A 22,500-nucleotide genomic window follows, 5' to 3' on the forward strand; every position below is an offset into this window, starting at 1 on the left:
AGGGTCAGCATGGGCTCTCTGACCGCTCTGCAGCTACGCAGCTCCATACGCAGCAAGCTGCACTGCACTGTGTGTTCTGACTCCTTTCTATCAGAGCAGCTTTAACTTTTTCAGCAGTTTGTGCTACAGAAGCTCTTCTGTGGGGCTCTTCTGCAGACGGGCCTTCACTCCTCACACGCATCAGTGAGCCTTGGGAGCCCATGACCCTGTCGCTGGTTCACCGGTTGTCCTTCCTTGGACCACTTTTGGTAGGTTCTAACCACTGCACACCCGGAACACCCCACAACACCTGCTGCTTTGGAGATGCTCTGACTCAGTCGTCTAAACATCACAACATGGCCCGAATCAAAGTCACTCAGATCCTTACGCTTGCCCACACATCAACTTCGAGAACTGACTGTTCACTTGCTGCCTAATATATCTCACCTTTACAGGTGCCACTGTAACGAGATAATCAGTTATTCACTTCACCTGTCAGTGGGTTTAATGTTATGCTGATCGGTGTATATAGTGTTAATGATACTTCATGTAACATTTTTAAACGCTATGAAATGATGTGTGTGCTGTTTAAATTTTTGCATTCGCAATTTGAAAATCTAAATTCACATGCTTTTTTATTGAAATGTTAAAGTTAAATAAAATCAAATTAAATTTATATTTTATAATTTGAGCTGACATGTAAGGGTGTAAAACAATAATAAAAAAAAAAAGATGTAGAATTCAAATTGTGTCAAATTCTGTCAAAATACAACTAAGGTTGATATTTATAAAACGCTACGCCCAGGAACTAGCTTCGCAAACTAGCTGACTTTTAGTTCAGCCAATCAGCAGTCAGGAAATTATCATGTGCCTCGACCGTGATTCACAGCTTTGATGTTGAGTTGAGAAATGCCACAAGATTTAGATTTTTTTTGCACACCTGGATATTTTTCAATTAAATTTCAATTTTAAGTTCAAAATGTGATTTACAAATTTGCCAGAAAAAAAAAAGAAGAAGAAGATTTGAGACTCCAAATTGAAAGTGCTGTACAAATGAACAGTATTGCTTTCATTATTAGATTTTTCACGTTATTTATTTCTGTTTTTGCTTCTTTAGGTGTAATTCCGACTCACTAAAACCTTTCGTTTGTAACTTGTTGAATTTTGCTTTTTTTTTGTGTGTGTGTGTTTTTTTGTTCTAACCTCCTGACCCACTTCCATTTCCTCCCTGCTGGATTCATGGCGCTTGGGGTGTGTGTGTGTGTGTGTGTGTGTGTGTGTGTGTGTGTGTGTGTGTGTGTGTGTGGTTAAACAAAGTATTTGGATAAGAATGCAATGGAAAAAAATCAAGAAACCACAGTTTAAAAAAAAAAAAGTGAAGTTGCTAGAAGGTTTGCATTCATTGTACAGCTGCATTTGGTCAAAGCGCTGACTTTGTGTGTGTGTGTGTGTGTGTGTGTGTGTGTGTGTGTATTTATGATTCTGCACTGGCAGACCCCCACATAAAGACCCCCTTCATGGCGCTGCAGCAGTGAAAAGCTCTAAGTTTAGTTTGAGGGAAACACAAATAAACACGACGCCTCGCCGTCCCGCTCACAAAAACGCACAACAGCAGCGTGGGGGAGAAAATAAAACACAAATCTGTCCAAATATATTCAACAAATTCCTTTTCATCTCTAATCGTGGTGTTTTCTCTCATAAAACTTTAGTTTGTGAAGATTTTTTTTTCCACTTTTAATTAGTAGCTACTTTTACTTTATTGTCCTTTAGTTTGTTGTATACTGTGAAGTTTTAAATGAAGCAGATTTATGTAATATTTCTCATGTTATGATTATAAAAGCTTGTGTATATACTATTATTAAGCCTACTTGTCTTATTCTATTGGCAGATTATTTTACTTCCTTTTATAAATAAATGCATAAAATTAGAAAGATTTTAATCTGAAAATCTGGTATTAGAATGAGAAAATGTCTAAAGTAAAATTAGTAAAAAGTCTACAAATAGATTAAAATTTTATGCCTGTTTTCTTACTGTAATAAAATAATATTAGATGCATTTGTCTATATTTAAGATTTTTATTTGCTATCATTTTTGCTTTTTTTTAAATTAATTTGTTTTTATTCATTTTTTTCAATGTGCAAGCAAAACTTTGCTAAAAAAGATTCTCAGTTTACCGTCTTCTCCGTTAGTTGCGTCTTTACTCACATTCAGCAGTTGTTTCCTTCAAGAGGGCCATAAGTATTATTTTTTAAATTTACTTTTGTGTTTGTAGGTTGGAACTTAAGGTTTCTAGAGAGAATTTCAAACTTAAAATTAGTAAAAAGAAATAGGTTTAATAATGTTTTGTTTATTTTCACAGTTAAATTTGCTTATATTTAAGATATTTTAATGGTTGTCATTTTGTAGCTTAGTTTTTTCCCACTTAATTATATCAACACTTTATTAGCCTTTTAGAGGAAATGACAAACTGTAAAATTATTTCTGAAACTAAAAGCAAAATTTTTATATAAAGTATATAGAAGCTTTACATGGGGGAGGTTTTTTATTCAACTTTTTAAATCAAATATTTTACTAAAATACTGTAATATGATGAGTTCCAACTTTGAGCTAATTTACTTTATTATTAATAATATTTAAACTAATATGCGATTGTAAGATTATCGTTAGAATTAAAAGAAAATGTATTTCTTTCTAATATGTACTAGCATATATAAACTAGCATAAAACTCTGAAGTTTGAATTTACATTTCAGCAATTTTCTTTATCACAGGTGGCTAATTTTATACGAATATAGCAAACTGATTACACTAATACTTCACTAATATTAATATTTAAACTAAAACATAACTAATGTTATAATATATAAGTATTTGATCTTGGCATGTGTTAGCATGCAGCAGTATATTGTCTATATTAACAGTATTGTGCTTGTTAAATATCGTGATATTTTAAGGAATTGTGTATGAGGACAGCTGCCGTAAATATTGGAAGTGCTTCCAAAGTAAGACTGAAGTTGGAAAATTCCAGGTCGCCTGTGTAGGGAATTGTGCATCAGAGTCTAGCAGGCGTTTTAAATTCCTGACTTTTCACCTTCAGACGTGGTGAAGGAGAGTCGTGTTGTTATTCCACTTTTACTTTAAGGTATATTACATTGTACGGATCGAGACAGACGTCTGTTTTAGGGATTGCTGGGAAGAGAGTGGTTAAGGGGGGGGATGTGGTTTGGAACACATCCTCGTTTGACTCCAAATAGAGCGCCAGTAAAAAGAGGTTGCGTTTTTTTTCCTCTCCCAGAACAAGCTGTCCTTTGATGGCGTGGAGGCTTGTTGCATCACTGGCGTTGGTTTGGGAACACGGGAACACGGGAACACTGACCTGGATATTTGAGGGCAGACTAATCTAACACCAGTGCTGAATAACCACAACTGTTGGGGAAACACACTTGAATATATCCAGCTTGAAAGAAAGCCGAATTGATGGAAAGATTTGGGAGAAAAAAAACAACCAAGAGACAGACGTGGGGCTTTTTCATTAAAAAAAAAAAACTGGGTCGAAGAAATTTTCCATAAACTCTCAAAGCTGTGTTTTAACGTGATCACTGTTTGTTTTATTCCTGAAGTCGAGTCGTTTTAAAAGGCTGAGAGCTGAGAGACGTTCTCTTATCACTCTTGTGCACGTGTGTGCAAGGCTTTAAAGAAATTGTTTTATAGTTTAATTGAAATTGAAGGTTTTTCTCTGTATTTTACCTGTCGCAGTGGCGTTACCATGGTAACAGTGTAAAGCTATTTGTTTTTATTCTTTCTCTGTACTGGAGTGGTCATTCCGCTGTGTTTTTAAATCAAGTCAGAAACACTGCAGTATTTCATTATAATATTTATCAAATATTTTTATTTATTAAATATTTATTCCTTTTTTTTATTCCATGAAGTTTTGTTTTTTGACCTTTTTTTTGGAGAAAAATTTATAAGTTCTCTTGGATTTTGTTTTCAGTTCAAAAAAATTAATGCAAATCAGCGGATCTAAATGATACACGCACACTGACCGCTATAGCCTTCGAGACACGCCCACTAAGATCCACTGTCATTTCCACATACAGACCCAATGACATGTTTCTATTTCCATATATAGACCTTAAAGACACACCCACAATGACATCTATGGCCTTCAAGGCACGCCCACTCAGAACCTCGTTCATTTTCATATTTCCATGTATGGACTCCGCGACATATCCACTAAGTCTCTCTCTCTTTTCCATATATGGGCCTTCTGACCTTATTTGGACCTTTTTTTAGACACGCCCACTGAGAGCCTGTTGTATTTCACTATATGGACTTAATGATATTTCGACATTTCCATACAGTATATAGTCCTTACAAACACGCCCACTAAGTGCCTTTATCATTTCCATATATGGATTTTAAAGACACGCCCACATAGACATTTGCAGCCTTCATGACACAGCCAATAAGGGTCTCTCTCATTTCCATATTTACATATATGGACCTAAAGACACATCTACATTCTGATTTATGGCCTTCCAGACACACACACTAAGAGTCTCTGTCTCATTACCGTATATGGACTCAATGACGTGTTCGCATTTACGTATATGCATATTATAGACACACCCACTAAGCACCTGTCTCATTGCCATATATGGACCTTATAAGAACCTTTCTCATTTTTATATATGGACCTTATAGTCAAGGCCACTAAGGGCCCCTCTGATTTTCATATATGGACTTTAGACACACCCACCAAGAGCCTCTCTCATTTACCATATATGGACTCAATGACATGTCCATATTTCCATATATGGACCTTAAAGACATGGCCAAATTCACCTTCAAAGGCCTTCACGACACACCAACTAATAGTGCTAAGCTAATTCGCTGCGTAGCATATAGGTTAGCTCCATTTATACAGCAGGAGCTTTGATACAACTGTGTATTAATTTATATCTTATTAAACTGCACGATCCTGCACGCCCAGTTCTTCTGTTTTATTAGATTTATGGCCTCTCCTCCTGATATGAAGTTATAAATGGACAAAAGCAAACATGCAGCAGGCACGTGGTTAGCGTTAATCTCAATAAAACCCGGTTTAAGCTCCTTAAATCCAATTAAATCCTCTGTATTAATGAATAAGACTCTAAAAATCTCCCGGGCTTCAGCGTCAGGTGCAAAGGTTGTTCGGAGAATCTGATTCTCTAAACTGAAGTGGGTTATAAGTTCAAATTAGGACAGTTAATATCCTGATGATGATGATCATAATAATAATAATAATAATAATAATAATAATACCCCAGTCCTGCTTAAACATTCTCCTCTCTGTGTATTTAATGTTTCATCGTTTATATGTTTAACTCGTTTGCACGTTTACCAGTTAAATACTTTCCTGTTATTTTATTTACAGCCCCGAAGACGTGCAGCCCGAAGCAGTTTGTGTGTCAGGATCAGGTGACGTGTATCTCTAAAGGATGGAGGTGTGACGGAGAGAAAGACTGTCCTGATGGATCAGACGAAGCTCCAGAAGTGTGTAAGTGTGAAAGAGTCAGAACTTTCAGGAGGTCTAACAGACTAAACCTACTCTGGTTCTTTCTGTATGTATGTATGTATGTATGTATGTATGTCTTTGTATTCTGTTACTAATCTCTAACATGCATCGTCGTAGCTTTTTTGGTAGCTAGCTAACAGGAAAGTCCGCAGTTAGCACATGAGATTAGCGTTCTACGTAAATCAGCACACTGTGCTAAATCCTGATCGAGGAGACACACAAACACTGACCTCCAGCCGTACGTTCCAGTTAACAGAGCTTTACCTTTTTTACTATTTCACTACATACACACTGCTCTTAGTGCATTATGGGTAACACACACGCTCCCTAACACACCGTATGAACACTCCAACAGCAAAGAGAGACTTGTGGGGGGGTTTAGTCTGATTTCTGATGGTCTGATTGCTGTTATGTCTAATTAATATTAAAATATAATATTAAATACAGTTATAAAGAGAGTCTTATTGATTTGAAAAGGTGTTTGTGATTTGTGCCTCGGAGAATTGAGCTGAATTGTGTGTGCAGCTGTTTGCTGTTATCTTACAGGATTTATGAATGCTTATTTTACTCCGAACAATTCATCCTTTTATTTAGTCTGAGCAGCTCGAGCTCTTTAACTTATTACGACTTGGATAAATAATGACGCTTCTAATCTATGACTCTGGTGCTGTGAAAATTGTGTAAAATCAGTAATAAACATCACACATTGCATCTTTTATCCATTTATAGTTACATTTAACAATGTGGAACGTCGGCAAAACAAGTTATCATATTATCACTTCAGTATTTATGTTTCAGTATTTATTGTTGGCAAATTGCTGTGATATAACAGGAATAAAATACTTATACATTATTACATACTTATTATAAATTATAATTATATTGATTTTACTGATTTAATATTAATATTGATTTAACTTCATTATGATATGTAACATTACATTACGTGTTCCACCAGAACCACATGCTGCAAAAATAGTTTAAAAAATTTAGATTGAGATGCATGAAGATGAATAAATTTATAATCTCATGGTGAATCGAAATGGAAATAAATTATAAGGTTTTACAAACGTTCTTGGTGTTGTGCACTGACTCTTATAACAAAAGATCAGTCTGATGTTACCTGGCAGCAGTGCTGAGGAATATTGACTATAGATTTAAAAAAAAAATGTGTAAAGTGATTAAAGTAAGGAAATGAAAACCAAAATCTATTAATTTGTTCATTTAGCTCAATATTTTCATTTTTGTAGGAATTAATTGCATCTCTTTCAACCAGCGATGCTCTAAAGACATGAAATTGTGTCTCGCTGACAGGACGGCATGTCTGATACGCTTCATTCCCCTTATTAATTACACCATTAATTTCCTCATACATTTTATTATAGCTCAAGGTGAAGAAAAAGTAAATGAGTGCTGCGGTTAATCATCGCTTCTGGACTTTTCTCTCTGTCACTTTCCCCCGGGGCTGTTGTTTTGTACTGCGTAAATAGCTGAGCGTCATTACTCAGTGCTGGGTTAAATAATGTGTTGTTTAACTGTGTGTGTGTGTGTGTGTGTGTGTGTGTGTGTGTGGAAAATTAATAACAGTAAAGACGAATGCTCACATAATCCTGGCAGAGCTTCTTATTTTAAAATATTTATTTTGCTCATCCATAAATCTGGATGCAGATTTGGCCAACAAGGACCAAAACCAAAACCAGCTCACTTACAGTTTATATTTCATCTCTTGTTGTGCGTGTTTTATGAGAGGTTAAGACTGTCTATAACCTGCGTTTTTTTTTCTCTTTAACTTCATATGACGGCCTGTTTTCTTTATCATACAGGAAATAAAGTGCTTTTATTTGTGTCCAGTAGCAATGTGACTTAATAAGAATAAGAATAATAGTAATATAATACTGTAACAGCAATTCATACCTTCTAAAGTCATGACATTACGTTTGGAGCCCAAGACGTAACATGATTCAGAAACACACAGACCAGTAAACACAGACCTGGAACTCCAGACGATGAAATCATGCATTATTTCACTGCGCTGTTATTCGTCCACAAAAAAAAAAACAACTGACCTCAGTACTGGACATTGTCCAGCGATTGACTTCATCAGAAAAAGTGTTGAGAATTGAAGACGGCACTTCGTTTAACCCCAGCGAGTTTTTGCGTTCCACCATGAAGATACAAAGGTCAGGTCCATAAAGAATAGATGTTCCAGTCATTCAGATTTACACCAGAAACATCAGGTAGATCAAATGACAGGCCAAAAACTGCTGCAGATAATTCAGCTTTATTGGACTTTAAAACAGCTACCATGAACCTATATATATAGCGATAAGGAGAGGTTTCATTTCTGGGCCTTGATGTTGCTCGGTCCTACTGCTTGAACATATGCCCCGTGGTTTGGCCCTGTGGTTGACTGTATGGTACAGCCCTATAGTACATTCCCGTGGTTTGGTCCTATATGTTGACTGTATGGTACAGCCCTATAGTATGGCCCCGTGGTTTGGCCCTGTATGTGGACTGTATGGTATAGCCCTATAGTATGGCCCCGTGGTTTGGCCCTGTATGTGGACTGTATGGTACAGCCCTATAGTATGGCCCCGTGGTTTGGCCCTGTATGTGGACCGTATGGTACAGCCCTATAGTATGGCCCCGTGGTTTGGCCCTGTATGTGGACCATATGGTACAGCCCTATAGTATGGCCCCGTGGTTTGGCCCTGTATGTCAACCGTATGGTATAGCCCTATAGTATGGCCCTGTGGTTTGGCCCTGTATGTCAACCGTATGGTACAGCCCTATAGTATGGCCCTGTGGTTTGGCCCTGTATGTGGACCGTATGGTACAGCCCTATAGTATGGCCCTGTGGTTTGGCCCTGTATGTCAACCATATGGTACAGCCCTATAGTATGGCCCTGTGGTTTGGCCCTGTATGTGGACCGTATGGTATAGCCCTATAGTATGGCCCTGTGGTTTGGCCCTGTATGTGGACCGTATGGTACAGCCCTATAGTATGGCCCTGTGGTTTGGCCCTGTATGTCAACCGTATGGTACAGCCCTATAGTATGGCCCCATGGTTTGGCCCTGTATGTGGACCGTATGGTACAGCCCTATAGTATGGCCCTGTGGTTTGGCCCTGTATGTCAACCGTATGGTACAGCCCTATAGTATGGCCCTGTGGTTTGGCCCTGTATGTGGACCGTATGGTATAGCCCTATAGTATGGCCCTGTGGTTTGGCCCTGTATGTGGACCATATGGTATAGCCCTATAGTATGGCCCTGTGGTTTGGCCCTGTATGTCAACCGTATGGTACAGCCCTATAGTATGGCCCTGTGGTTTGGCCCTGTATGTGGACCATATGGTATAGCCCTATAGTATGGCCCTGTGGTTTGGCCCTGTATGTCAACCGTATGGTACAGCCCTATAGTATGGCCCCATGGTTTGGCCCTGTATGTGGACCGTATGGTACAGCCCTATAGTATGGCCCCATGGTTTGGCCCTGTATGTCAACCGTATGGTACAGCCCTATAGTATGGCCCCGTGGTTTGGCCCTGTATGTCGACTGTATGGTATAGCGCTATAGTACGGCCCCGTGGTTTGGCCCTGTATGTGGACCATATGGTATAGCCCTATAGTATGGCCCTGTGGTTTGGCCCTGTATGTCAACCGTATGGTACAGCCCTATAGTATGGCCCCATGGTTTGGCCCTGTATGTGGACCGTATGGTACAGCCCTATAGTATGGCCCCATGGTTTGGCCCTGTATGTCAACCGTATGGTACAGCCCTATAGTATGGCCCCGTGGTTTGGCCCTGTATGTCGACTGTATGGTATAGCGCTATAGTATGGCCCTGTGGTTTGGTCCTATATGTGGACCATATGGTATAGCTCTATAGTACAGCCCTGGGGTTTGGCCCTCTATGTTGACCGTATGGTACAGCCCTATAGTTGACCGTATGGTATAGCCCTATAGTATGGCCCCGTGGTTTGGCCCTGTATGTGGACCGTATGGTACAGCCCTATAGTTGACCGTATGGTATAGCCCTATAGTATGGCCCCGTGGTTTGGCCCTGTATGTGGACCGTATGGTACAGCCCTATAGTCCAGCCCTGTGATTCACCCCCATAGAACAACCGTTTAGTTCAGGCTTATGGTTCAGCCCTATATTTCAGCCCTAATGTTGAGCCCTGTCATTTACCCTATGGATCGACCAGGTGGTTAGATTCTGTGGTCTGGCCCTATTGATTGAGCATGTGATTTGGCCCTGTGGTTGTGCCCCATCAATTGACCATAGTGTTTGGCCCTGTGATTTGGTCCTAGCGTACGGCCCTGTGGTTCAGCCCTATGTTTTTGTGCCTGTGGTTTGACTCTATGGTTTAGTGTTATAGTACAGCCCTGTGCTTCTGTCATGTTGACCCCATGAATTGACCTTACGGTTCGACCCTATGGCGCAGCCATATCATTGAACCTTATATTATGACCCTCTGGCTCAGCCCTATCTTTGAACTTTACGCGTTGACCCTATGTTTTGGCCCTATCACTTGTTTTATTACTAACCTGTTGCTTAAACCTGCTATTTAACCCTGCCATTTGATCTTATGGTTCAACCAAGTGATTCTGCCCTGTGGTTTGATGTGGATTGACCCTGTAGTTCACCCCTGCGATTTGGTTTCACTCCAAGTAAAGATCATTAAGGTTCACTTAGAAGAAGATCAAACCACCTCTTTCAGGAGGTCTTGGACTGGGTACATACCTGAGTGCACTGCTGTGTTATCACCTGGAGGTTCATGCATCAGGGTTCACTTTTAATGGACTAAATGCTCCATGTGAAAATGGCCTTGTTTTGGTTGGTTGTGTGATGTCTTTAAAGAAATTTTTTCCTGACATTATTTTCCTGAATATACGGCTGTGAAATGTCCAATTCAGTGAACTTGAACTTAGCAGTGAAGTCTTGCAGGACATGATAATAAAAAAATTAAAGCAGTAATGTCCTTATAATGCTGCTATTTAAAGGACAAACCAGGGGAGGCATGAGCTAAGATTTAATTTGCTACATAAATCCTTGTCTTGGACACAAAGCCAAGCTTCATTGTGCTGAATTAGGATCTAACGGATGTTTGTGCTCCACGCTTTAAGAATATAATGAATGTTTGTGCTTTATACGGTTTATCCTATACCTCTTTGTGGCTGCGACTCGGCACTTTTTTTTCTTTCTTTCTAAACAACTGCTGTCCCTGGATGGAAAAAAAATACAAAAAGGTGAAAGCTGAGTCATTCCCTATGAAGGAGGGGATTTGAGGAAAAGAAAAGGAAAGAAAAGAAAAGACTGAACAGAAGGTTACATCTGGATCCTGGAAGTCATTAAGAGCCAGTCAGAAGGAAAGAACATAAAATGCTGCTTTTTTTCACAATCTGCTTTTTTCATCCTTGAAAATTAAAGTGAAAACAGCCTGGAAGTTCAAACACACTTCTATACAGTGAGAGAATGGGGGGAAAAAATAGTTGGTGAAAGAATCGACTTCAAATCAATTTTAGATGCAAAAACTCCTGAATTGCTGTAGAGTTTATAGAGCGAGTGGGTGAATCTGCTTCAAATAATAAGTTAATTAGACTCAAAAGCACAAATTATTAGCCCCACTGAGCATCTGGATTCTGGAGGAGACAGAATTTGCCAGGAAGAAGGAACAAAATAATGTGTGTTTTTCACCTTCTGTTTTTCTCATTTGAGAGCTGGATGGAGTCTGGAACATCACACACACTCTCACTGATCGGAAAAACACTAACTTTCAGCTTCTCTGGAAAGTTACTGCATAAAAACAACAGAAAGGGAAGGAAAGAAATTGTTCACCCTGTCATCAGGTGATCACGAGTTTGAATCCCATGAAAGTCCAGGAGAGCAAAATTGCCTGTGGGAGGGCCAGCATAACTCTCTCACCTGTCAGTCAGAGTGACACTAGCCAATCAGAGCGTCTGTGAGCTCATGTATGCAGAAGAGGGCAGTTAGTTGTGCTATATGGCATCATCCTCTCATAACCCCAAACTATTGCTGAGTGAAAATAGTATCACCTGCGGCTACTGAGGTAGGAAAAGAAGGGGGCGTGGCCAGGCGTATATAATGTGTGTCATGTACATGTTACATCATTACAGCAGAAAAAAATAACAGAAGCTGAAAGTTGGATGTTTTTTAAATTAATTGTGTGTTAATGAGGTCAACAATGCTTGAAAAAAATGCATAGGATACAAAATAGGCTAAAAGGAAACGCATATTACGAGATACGACACGATTTATTTTTGTTGAGCTTCAAGCTGCAGGCGTCACTTTTTCCGACAGACATTTAAATCGCCAAACTTCATAGCCATTGTGACAGTCGGAATCTATCTGCAATTCCCGATTCCATCATCAATCATCCCAAATCTACCTCAGAGGATAGCTTAACTATCCGTGTTTGACAGAGGAGAGCTAGTTAGTTGGTGGGAATTATTGAGAAGAAAATAAGTTAAGAAGATATGAAGACTTTATTATCATCGTACTGCTGTGCAAAACGTCGAGATTATAATCATATTCCCTGAATTCTTCAAACAGCAGCATAAGGCGGCAATATAAAACACATACACATAAATCTAAAATAGTAAATTAAACAAAGGTGATACAGTAAGACAGTAAGACATTTGGACAGACAATTATTCTAATATTCCAGTTTTTGATGCTTCTGCCACTAGGTAGTGAAGGCATTATGTTTTTGGTTTGTCTGTCCATCCGTCTGTCCGTCTGTCCGTCTGCACATCCGAGATTCTCGTTAGCGCAATATCTCAAGTGAGTGGGTGAACGTTTGTAGGATTTATATAGAAATATCATCGTAACCAGCAGATGAACTGATTAGATTTTGGATCTCATTCAAACAAGGTCAAGGTCACAGCAAGGTCAAATATCTGAAAATTTTATTTCCTCCTGTTTGAAGTACATTTTAAACCTGTTTCCAGCAACACATTTGTAGCAAGAAGGACTAGACTTCAGCACTAGACGCCATGAGTGTTAAGTTCTGCTTGTTGATTTTGTTAACATAAGGTCTTGATTAAAAGTGCACTATGATTATTATCAGGAAAGTGACACAATGCAAAATTAGCTCTGTGTGTGTGTGTGTGTGTGTGTGTGTGTGTGGAAATGCTCTGTGTGAGTCCGTGGATGCAGGTGTCCTTGTTTATTGATATACGTGCTGGAACTTAGCGCTGAGCGCCGCTGAACTCGGCCTGTGTGCTGCTGCAGCTGGTGAAAATGTGTGATGATTTTTTTTTCTGGAACACAGCAGGAGGCTTCGTATTTTAGTGCTGAGCTTTAATAAGCTGAATGAAGCGATGATGCTGCAGGAACACACACTTATCACCCCGCCGCTTTTACGAGGTGAGAGTGTAAAGTTGTACGGGGCAGAAAATGACGTCGTATTCGTCCTTCCTGATTTGTGAAGGAAAGATCTGTCGTGTCCTGGTCGAGTATCTGTGACTGATACGAATCCCAGAGGAGTTTCTCTGAATGGGTGCCAATACTTTAATGTTCAGTAACAGAGCAGGGAGGCTCGACTGCAGACGGCGTTGGATAAACTTTTTGTCTCTGAATCTTAAAAAGTGTTCGATTGTACATCTAGTGCACTGGGTAGCTGTTATATTACACCCTATGTGGTGAGCGTATAGAGTGAATACTTAGCTATTTGGAATTTAGCCTGATTTTAAGTTGGAATAATTTTACATTGATCACAGGAAAGAAATGCAAATAAATAAATAAACAAACAAACAAACAAATAAGACTAAACTGGAGGATTTTTTGCGGATGATAAGGACTTTGTTACCAATGTATAGTGTTATATTTTTATAGACTATTAAAGACACTCCTAGGAGACGGAAAGAAAAAAGGAAAGGAAGGAAAGATGGGAAGGAATGGAAGGATATGAATGCAGGGAAGGATGGGAAGGGATGGGAAGAAGGAAAGGAAGGACAAGAACGAAGAAATGGAAGGAAAAATGGGAAGAAATGGAAGGAAAGATCGAGATGAACAGAAGGAAGGACGGAAGAATATGAAGGAAAGGGAGGAAGAAATAGAAGGATAGAAAATAGGACAGAAGAGGAAGGAAGGAAAGGATGGAAAGAACGGAAAGAAGGTTGGGAAGGATGGAAGGAAGGGAAGGACACTTTGGAAGGAAAGGAAGGATGGGAATGGAAGAAAGGGAAGGGAAGGAAGAATGAGAAGGAAAGGAAAGGAAGACAGGGAAGGGAAGGAAAGAAGGGCAGGAAGGAAGGATGAGAAGAAAGACAGAAAGACACAGGATAATTCTGTCACCATTGTGTTGGACCAGTGATTAGGACAGTTTTTCTGTTCGGTTGTAAAGGCGAATTTTCAGAAATTTGCATAAAGAAGGGAAATCCCCTCTCACTCTGCCTCAGTCTCTGTGTTACTGTTTATATTTCTCTTTTTTCTCTCTCGTGTAATGTTTTAAAAAGACGCAGTCATGCATTACTTAACACGGCTGGGTAAATGAGGACACACACACACACACACACACACACACACACACCTTTTATTCCACCAACAGGAAGTGTGTCAGTGCTCTAAACTAAAGCAGGCGTTATGTAATCGCCAAATTAGGATGAATGCCAGGATGGACGTGCTCGGGATTTAGAGGAACGCTGATGCTGGTGTTGATGTTGTTTTGCTGAGAAACATGAAGTCATCAGAGCCGCACCAACCAGTCGCCCTCATGATGATATCATACTGTATATCATCATTATTACAATAAATCCTCACTCTTTTCTGAGATTATTATCAGAGATTCAAACTCAGGATTCCTCGATGTGTGAAAAATGAAAACTGAATTTGTGATTCTGCAGTTTTTTCACTGGCAAAATACTGAACCTGAATTTTTTTTTTCCTTACAGCAAAATTATTTTTGTGCACAACTGAAATGAAAATAATGAAAGAAATAATTAATGAAAATAATTAAAATCCACTTATTAAACAACTTTTGTACTGGAAGACTGAAAACAGACAGCATTTCCTGAATAATTAGTGTTTAAATAAATGTTTTCTAGTACATTTTTTTTTACTTTCAATTTTTAAAAAAAATTTAATTCAAATTATATTTAGTTTAAATAATCTAAGCTTGAGATTAGTAAAGAAAAAAGTCTACACTTAATAGTCTTAATATTTCTGCTTTTAGTATTGATATTTTCTAAACATTTAAAATGTTATATTAATAAACTATTCTAAATGTCTAAAAATGATGAATTTAAAATAAATTTGTCTAAATAATGCTCAAGATATTGTCACTTGTTAAGATATATTTTTGCAATGAAGTCATGTTTATATTTACTTATTTGGTTTTATGCAAAGAGACTTACAATTTACACTAATAATAATAATAATAATAATAATTAATAATAATAATACAGGAATTTCATTTTGTAACCTTCCAGTCGCATCAATAACACTGTGTGGGGAAAGAGAGAGAGAGAGAGAGAGAGAGAGAGAGAGAGAGAAATGAAGATATTGTCTGTTTTTTATCGTTGTTCATGACCCACTTTGCGATTTTTTTCTCCAGATAAACCGAACACGCATCGTTCTTCCCACACGACTTTACATCATCACACGGTCTGTTCAATGTCTCAAGTCAAAATACGACTCGATAATCATCTGTTATCTCTCACACAGGAAGACGAATCATCATATTTATACTCTTACAGAAAAGTTCCTGTTGTGTCTTAAATCCGGCGCTGAGCGGAAAGGAATGTAGCTCTCAGTCTGACTGTCGAAGTTCACGTCCAAAAGCAGGAAACGTGATTCATTTCACAAAGTGTAGATTTCTGTCCTCTCACTTTTCTACTAAACCCAATCAGTGGTTTTTATTTCTTTATTTCTTTTTCACATGGCATTAGCCATACACTGAAATATTCATTTAAATAAATATAGAATTTCAATTCATTTAAATCAACTGTTTAACGTGTAATATTTAAAACAAAAATGTAAATATTCATCTGATGTGTAATGCTGTGTCAGGCAGCAGAGACGGCTGCAGCTGCAGGTAAACGCTTTTATTAAAAAGACAGACAGTAAAAAAAGTAACACAGGAGCCTGTGAAAAAAATGTTCAGGTGATCAGCGAGCAGATTAGATTAGAGGCGACAAAAAAAACAGAGAACAAACCGAGATCAAAATCCAGAAGAGCGTGCACACACTCCGCATGGACAGCTTGTCTGTGAGGGGACAGTAGTGTGTGTGTGTGTGTGTGTGTGTGTGTGTGTGTGTGTGTGTGTGTGTGTGTGTGTCCAGGTGCAGGTGAGTGGGAACGTGACCCCGCGGCATGTGGCTTGAATTGTCTTGTCTGTGGCGGCCATGTTTGTCGGCCGTGATGCATTCTGGGAACTGAAGTTCAGCACTGATTCCAGTGTTGACTGACATATTGCCTTGGCTATACACTTAAATATTAATTTATTAAGTCTAAATATTAAATGAATGTAAATGAAATATTTAGAATGTACACATTTAAATATTAATATTAATTTAAATACTGTCTGTAAAGGCGAATGTGCATTTCATGTCATAATCCACAGATGAAAAATTCATACAGAGTTATAAACACTGCTAGAGGTGTGTGATGTGACCAAAAATATACAGATATCACGCTGAGATATTTGAAGTTATACATTTTCACGATGCGCAATAAGGACCATGATAATTAGTTTAGTGAAACTTAGTGCAACTTGAAGAAGTTCAGTCTCCTACGCCGCTCCGTCAGGAAGCTCACACAATAGCTCAGGTAATAACAGCTCTATTATTCACTATAACAGCTCTATTATTCACTATAACAGCTCTATTATTCTCATTTATATTCACAGAGAATAATTAGCACTTATGAAACAGATGATATGCTAATGCAAACTCTCAGAGACACACGAGGAGAATAAAAGACAAAAACAAGTGAAAAGTTTAAACATATATTTAAATTCTGCCTTTGAGCTCTTTGTTTTATTATCAACTTTCAGACATTAAAAGGTTCACTTGTGTGTGCGTGTGTGTGCGCTCGTGTGTGCGTGTGTGTGCGCTCGTGTGTGTGCGTGTGTGTGTTTAAGTTTGTACTACACTCCGACTAAAAGGAAAGTTTCAGCAGTCCATCAAAATAACACACACTTTAAAGGCACTTAGTTTGACTGAGGAAAAAAGATAATTTTGAAAATGTACAGAAATCACCTTGTAAGAATTAAACATCAGAAATATAAATCTTTTGCACATTTTGAAATCTGTTATGACTTTTGAAATGATCCTGATGACTCCTGCTTTGTTCTGTAAGAAGTTAAACTACTGTATAAAAGTATTTTTTTGATCTCCATGTTTTAGGAATGTATTTGGGTTAATGTTAATAAAATAATTCCTTTATATTACAATTACAGATACATTTTTAACCTTGAAAAAAATGGACGTTTGGAAACGTTTTCCTGAAAATCACTGCTGAAGAAATATATGTATAAAATTAAATAAAAATTCATAATGTTTATGATCAGAAACAATATTTTGGCGCTGTTAAATGCAGGACTCTGATTGGTCAGAAGCTGCGCATTATTTCTGTATAACAGCACGGGTAATTCCGGCTGTAACACGAGCGACAGGTCTATCCACTATACGTTTCTATAACGTTATCGTTTCTATAGTAACAGCTCATTCACCGAAACTCATACAGCGAATGCTCCACGTAATCTAAGACTAATAATAAACAGATAAAAAAAAAAAAAAGAAAGACATCGTTTGACAAAGTAAAATGTATAATCGTTAACATTTTTTGTTAAGAGATGTTTGTTTAACATTTATATTTTGAGAGAGAGAGAGACAGAGAGAGACAGAGAGAGAGACAGAGAGAGACAGAGACAGAGGGAGAGAGAGAGAGAGAGACAGAGGGAGAGAGAGAGAGAGAGAGACAGAGAGAGAGGGAGAGAGAGAGAGAGAGAGAGAGACAGAGAGAGAGGGAGAGAGAGAGAGAGAGAGAGAGAAAGAGAGACAGACAGACAGAGACAGAGAGAGAGAGAGAGAGATAGACGGAGAGAGAGAGAGACAGAGAGACAGATAGAAAGAGAGAGAGAGAGAGAGACAGAGAGAGAGACAGAGAGACAGAGGGAGAGAGAGAGAGAGAGAGAGAGGGGGAGAGAGAGAGGGGGAGAGAGAGATAGACAGAGAGTCAGAGAGAGAGACAGAGAGTCAGAGAGAGAGAGACAGAGAGAGAGACAGAGAGAGAGACAGAGAGAGAGACAGAGAGAGAGAGAGAGAGAGACAGAGAGAGGGAGAGAGAGAGGGAGAGAGAGAGGGAGAGAGAGAGAGGGGGAACGTTTGTTTATCGCAGCTGTAATGTAAGTGAGAACAGGAACTAACTCGTCTCTCGGATGTTCCACATTAAATGTAGCTATAAAGTGTTGAAATGCGTGACGCGTCTTTTATTGCTAAATGAAACAATGGCTGTGGTGTAAGTGGAATAACACACTCTAGACTGTGCAGTTATAGGAAAATAATCAACTCTGAGCGGGTCGTGGCACTCAGCTGGTGTGCTGCATTACACACTCCCCCAGTGTGTGTTATTTCTGTATAACATTACGATGTGTGTGTTATTGTGTTATTCCTGACATATACAGTGTGTATATACTTTATAAACGGTACATATTTTCATCTGTTGTTTTTTACTCTGTCTGTTTTCCTGTTTTTCTTTCTCCTGAGCGGCACACGGGTCATGTTCCATGTGTCATGTGACTCTTCTTATTCTGGAGCTTTTCTGTGCTGAAACCTTCATAAACGCGTTTCTGTGAGCCGAGACAAAGCGTGGTGTTTTTATCTTATTGTAACTCTACGCGTGATCCTGCATTACCGTGAGATTAACCTCGCTCTGCTCAGTTTCCTTTTTAGCAACGTTCCCTTTCTTTAGATTTAACAGCCGTTAGAATTCCCACAGCTTTCGTCTTTCAGGAAGTTCGTATCATTAAAGCGAGTAAGGATCGGACGATGTAGATCGCTGCATCCATTTAAAAGGCAACATTCCACCAACATCCGATTCACGCTGATGTCTGATTCACACTGATGTCCGATTCACACTGATGTCCGATTCACACCGACGTCTGATTCACAACGATGTCTGATTCACACCGACGTCTGATTCACAACGATGTCTGACGTCTGATTCACAACGATGTCTGACGTCTGATTCACACTGATGTCCGATTCACACTGATGTCCGATTCACACTGATGTCCGATTCACACCGACGTCTGATTCACAACGATGTCTGACGTCTGATTCACAACGATGTCTGACGTCTGATTCACAACGATGTCTGACGTCTGATTCACACTGATGTCCGATTCACACTGATGTCCGATTCACACTGATGTCCGATTCACACCGACGTCTGATTCACAACGATGTCTGACGTCTGATTCACAACGATGTCTGACGTCTGATTCACACTGATGTCCGATTCACACCGATGTCCGATTCACACCGATGTCTGACGTTCAATTCACACTGACATCCAGTTCACACTGATGTCCGATTCACACTGATGTCTGACCTTCGATTCACACCAACATCTGACATTCGATTCACAGACATCCGTGTCACAACAACATCAGTGTTCGCACTGAGGTCTGATTTACACTGAGGTCTGATTTACACTGAGGTCTGATTTACACTGAGGTCTGATTTACACTAAAATATCAACTTGTCTGATGTAAACACCTGCTGAGCAAAATTATAACATATGTGTTAAACATTTCCTTTCCGTGTTGTTGCAGCTACAGCCAGAACTTTTCTGGACCTACAGTTAAAGAATTCAGATAATAAAATTTGAAATTTACTGTCTGAGATTTTAAATTCTATTCAATTCTGAGTTTTAAACTTTTATTTTTAAATTTATGAAGCAGAATGTGGGATGTTTAGAATCTGAAATGTATAATTTAGTAGTTAAAATATTTGAAATAAAATATTAGGAGTTTAAAATCTGATCTCTAAAACTTAGGAGAATTTAATGTTTAGAATATGATATTTTGAGCGCTTTGTAATCAGAGTAAGATGGATAAATTAGCGTGCGTATTTTAAAGCTTAGCCAAAAACTCCTAGCTGCAAAAATGAAAATAAAGTAGAACATTTTTGTAGAAATGCTTTTAGCTATTTAAGTAAAACTGTAGCTAGCTAAACTGCGACGCATGGAGAGCTCTAGCTGCCATTAACTAACGCTGACACGAGTCTTGATGGTGAATAAGTTCATTTTAAAGAATTGTTGTGTTTCAATGCTTGTTGTGTTTCATGGTGTGTTGTTTCATGGTGTGTTACATGGCGTGTTGTGTTACATGGCGTGTTGTGTTACATGGCGTGTTGTGTTTCACGGCGTGTTGTGTTTCAAGGCGTGTTGTGTTACATGGCGTGTTGTGTTTCATGGCGTGTTGTGTGTCAAGGCTTGTTGTGTTTCATGGTGTGTTGTGTTTCATGGTGTGTTGTTTCATGGTGTGTTACATGGCGTGTTGTGTTTCATGGTGTGTTGTTTCATGGTGTGTTACATGGCGTGTTGTGTTTCATGGTGTGTTGTTTCATGGTGTGTTTCATGGCGTGTTGTGTGTCAAGGCTTGTTGTGTTACATGGCGTGTTGTGTTTCATGGTGTGTTGTTTCATGGTGTGTTACATGGCGTGTTGTGTTTCAAGGCGTGTTGTGTTACATGGCGTGTTGTGTTTCATGGTGTTGTGTTTCACGGCGTGTTGTGTTTCACGGCGTGTTGTGTTTCAAGGCGTGTTGTGTTACATGGCGTGTTGTGTTTCAATGCTTGTGTTTCATGGTGTGTTGTTTCATGGTGTGTTACATGGCGTGTTGTGTTTCATGGCGTGTTGTGTTTCACGGCGTGTTGTGTTTCAAGGCGTGTTGTGTTTCACGGCGTGTTGTGTTTCACGGCGTGTTGTGTTTCAAGGCGTGTTGTGTTTCACGGCGTGTTGTGTTTCATGGCGTGTTGTGTGTCAAGGCTTGTTGTGTTTCATGGTGTGTTGTGTTTCATGGTGTGTTGTTTCATGGTGTGTTACATGGCGTGTTGTGTTTCATGGTGTGTTACATGGCGTGTTGTGTTTCAAGGCGTGTTGTGTTACATGGCGTGTTGTGTTTCATGGTGTGTTGTTTCATGGTGTGTTACATGGCGTGTTGTGTTTCATGGCGTGTTGTGTTACGTGGCGTGTTGTGTTTCATGGTGTGTTACATGGCGTGTTGTGTTTCATGGTGTGTTGTTTCATGGTGTGGTACATGGCGTGTTGTGTTTCATGGCGTGTTTTGTTTCAAGGCTTGTTGTGTTTCATGGTGTGTTACATGGCGTGTTGTGTTACATGGCGTGTTGTGTTACGTGGCGTGTTGTGTTTCATGGTGTGTTACATGGTGTGTTGTGTTTCATGGCATGTTGTGTTTCATGGTGTGTTACATGGTGTGTTGTGTTTCATGGCGTGTTGTGTTTCATGGTGTGTTACATGGTGTGTTGTGTTTCATGGCGTGTTGTGTTTCATGGTGTGTTACATGGTGTGTTGTGTTTCATGGCATGTTGTGTTTCATGGTGTGTTACATGGTGTGTTGTGTTTCATAGCATGTTGTGTTTCATGGTGTGTTACATGGTGTGTTGTGTTTCATGGCGTGTTGTGTTTCATGGTGTGTTACATGGTGTGTTGTGTTTCATGGCGTGTTGTGTTATATGGCATGTTGTGTTACAAGGCGTGTTGTGTTTCATGGTGTGTTGTGTTTCATGGTGTGTTGTGTTTCATGGCGTGTTGCGTTACATGGTGTGTTACATGGTGTGTTGTTTCATGGCGTGTTGTGTTTCATGGTGTGTTACATGGCGTGTTGTGTTTTCTGAGCGTGTTGTGTTTCACGGAGTGTTGTGTTTTCTGAGCGTGTTGTGTTTTCTGAGCGTGTTGTGTTTCATGGCGTGTTGTGTTTCATGGCGTGTTGTGTTTTCTGAGCGTGTTGTGTTTCACGGCGTGTTGTGTTTTCTGAGCGTGTTGTGTTTTCTGAGCGTGTTGTGTTTCACGGCGTGTTGTGTTTCACGGCGTGTTGTGCAGATTTGTAAAAGCCGTGTGTGTTGTTTATTTAATAGCTCACGCCACATTAAAGCACATTAAAGCTCTCTGGGGATTTATAATGCACGAGCGAGTGAGTCACGACTCCTCGCAGCTCCGCGCCGCTTTTATTCAGGGGTGGGATGCGTGGAAAACACCGACCCCGGGTCCCATTTGTTTATTTATTTTCCTTGGATTTGGTTTATCTAAAATAAAAACATCCCTCGTTCCACAGTTCAGCAGATCAGACGTCTGATTTGGAATGCAGATGAAGAAAGAAAAAGAGAGAGACAGACAGAAAAACATCAGACAGACAGAAGGAACACAGGAAGACAGAAGAAGAGAGAGAGACAGACAGACAGGGAGAGAGAGAGAAAGAGAGAGACGAAGAGAGAGACGAAGAGAGAGAGACCAGCAGACGGAAAGAGACGGACAGACAGGGAGAGAGAGACGAAGAGAGAGACGAAGAGAGAGACGAAGAGAGAGACGAAGAGAGAGAGACCAGCAGACGGAAAGAGACGGACAGACAGGGAGAGAGAGACGAAGAGAGAGACGAAGAGAGAGACGAAGAGAGAGAGACCAGCAGACGGAAAGAGACGGACAGACTGGGAGAGAGAGACAGACTAAAAGAGAGAAATAGAAAGAGACAAACAGATGGGAGGAGAAAGGCAGACAGAAAGTGATAGACAGGAAGAGAGATAGACAGATAGGAAGAGATGTGAAGAGAGACAGACAGGTGGAAAGGGAGATGAAGAGATAGACAGATGAGAAGAGACATGAAGAGATACAGATGGGAAGAGATGCAAAGAGAAATAGATAGAAAGGGAGACAAAGAAAGATAGACAGATGGGAAGAGAGATGAAGAGAGAGAGACAG

At 39.5% G+C, this 22,500-nt stretch overlaps 1 protein-coding gene across 4 annotated transcripts in view; it reads left to right on the top strand.

Annotated features, from left to right (window-relative positions):
- lrp1aa (low density lipoprotein receptor-related protein 1Aa) overlaps positions 1 to 22,500 on the top strand; it is a 139,965-nt gene that overhangs the window by 20,757 nt on the left and 96,708 nt on the right. For all 4 annotated transcript variants that reach the window (XM_053227265.1, XM_053227267.1, XM_053227266.1 and 1 more), the window contains exon 2: positions 5,395 to 5,517. In XM_053227265.1, coding sequence (XP_053083240.1) covers positions 5,395 to 5,517 — 123 coding nt within the window. The remainder of the gene's footprint in view (positions 1 to 5,394; positions 5,518 to 22,500) is intronic.

Source organism: Pangasianodon hypophthalmus, chromosome 20, assembly GCF_027358585.1.
Source record: "Pangasianodon hypophthalmus isolate fPanHyp1 chromosome 20, fPanHyp1.pri, whole genome shotgun sequence".
Classification (NCBI taxonomy): Eukaryota; Metazoa; Chordata; class Actinopteri; order Siluriformes; family Pangasiidae; genus Pangasianodon; species Pangasianodon hypophthalmus.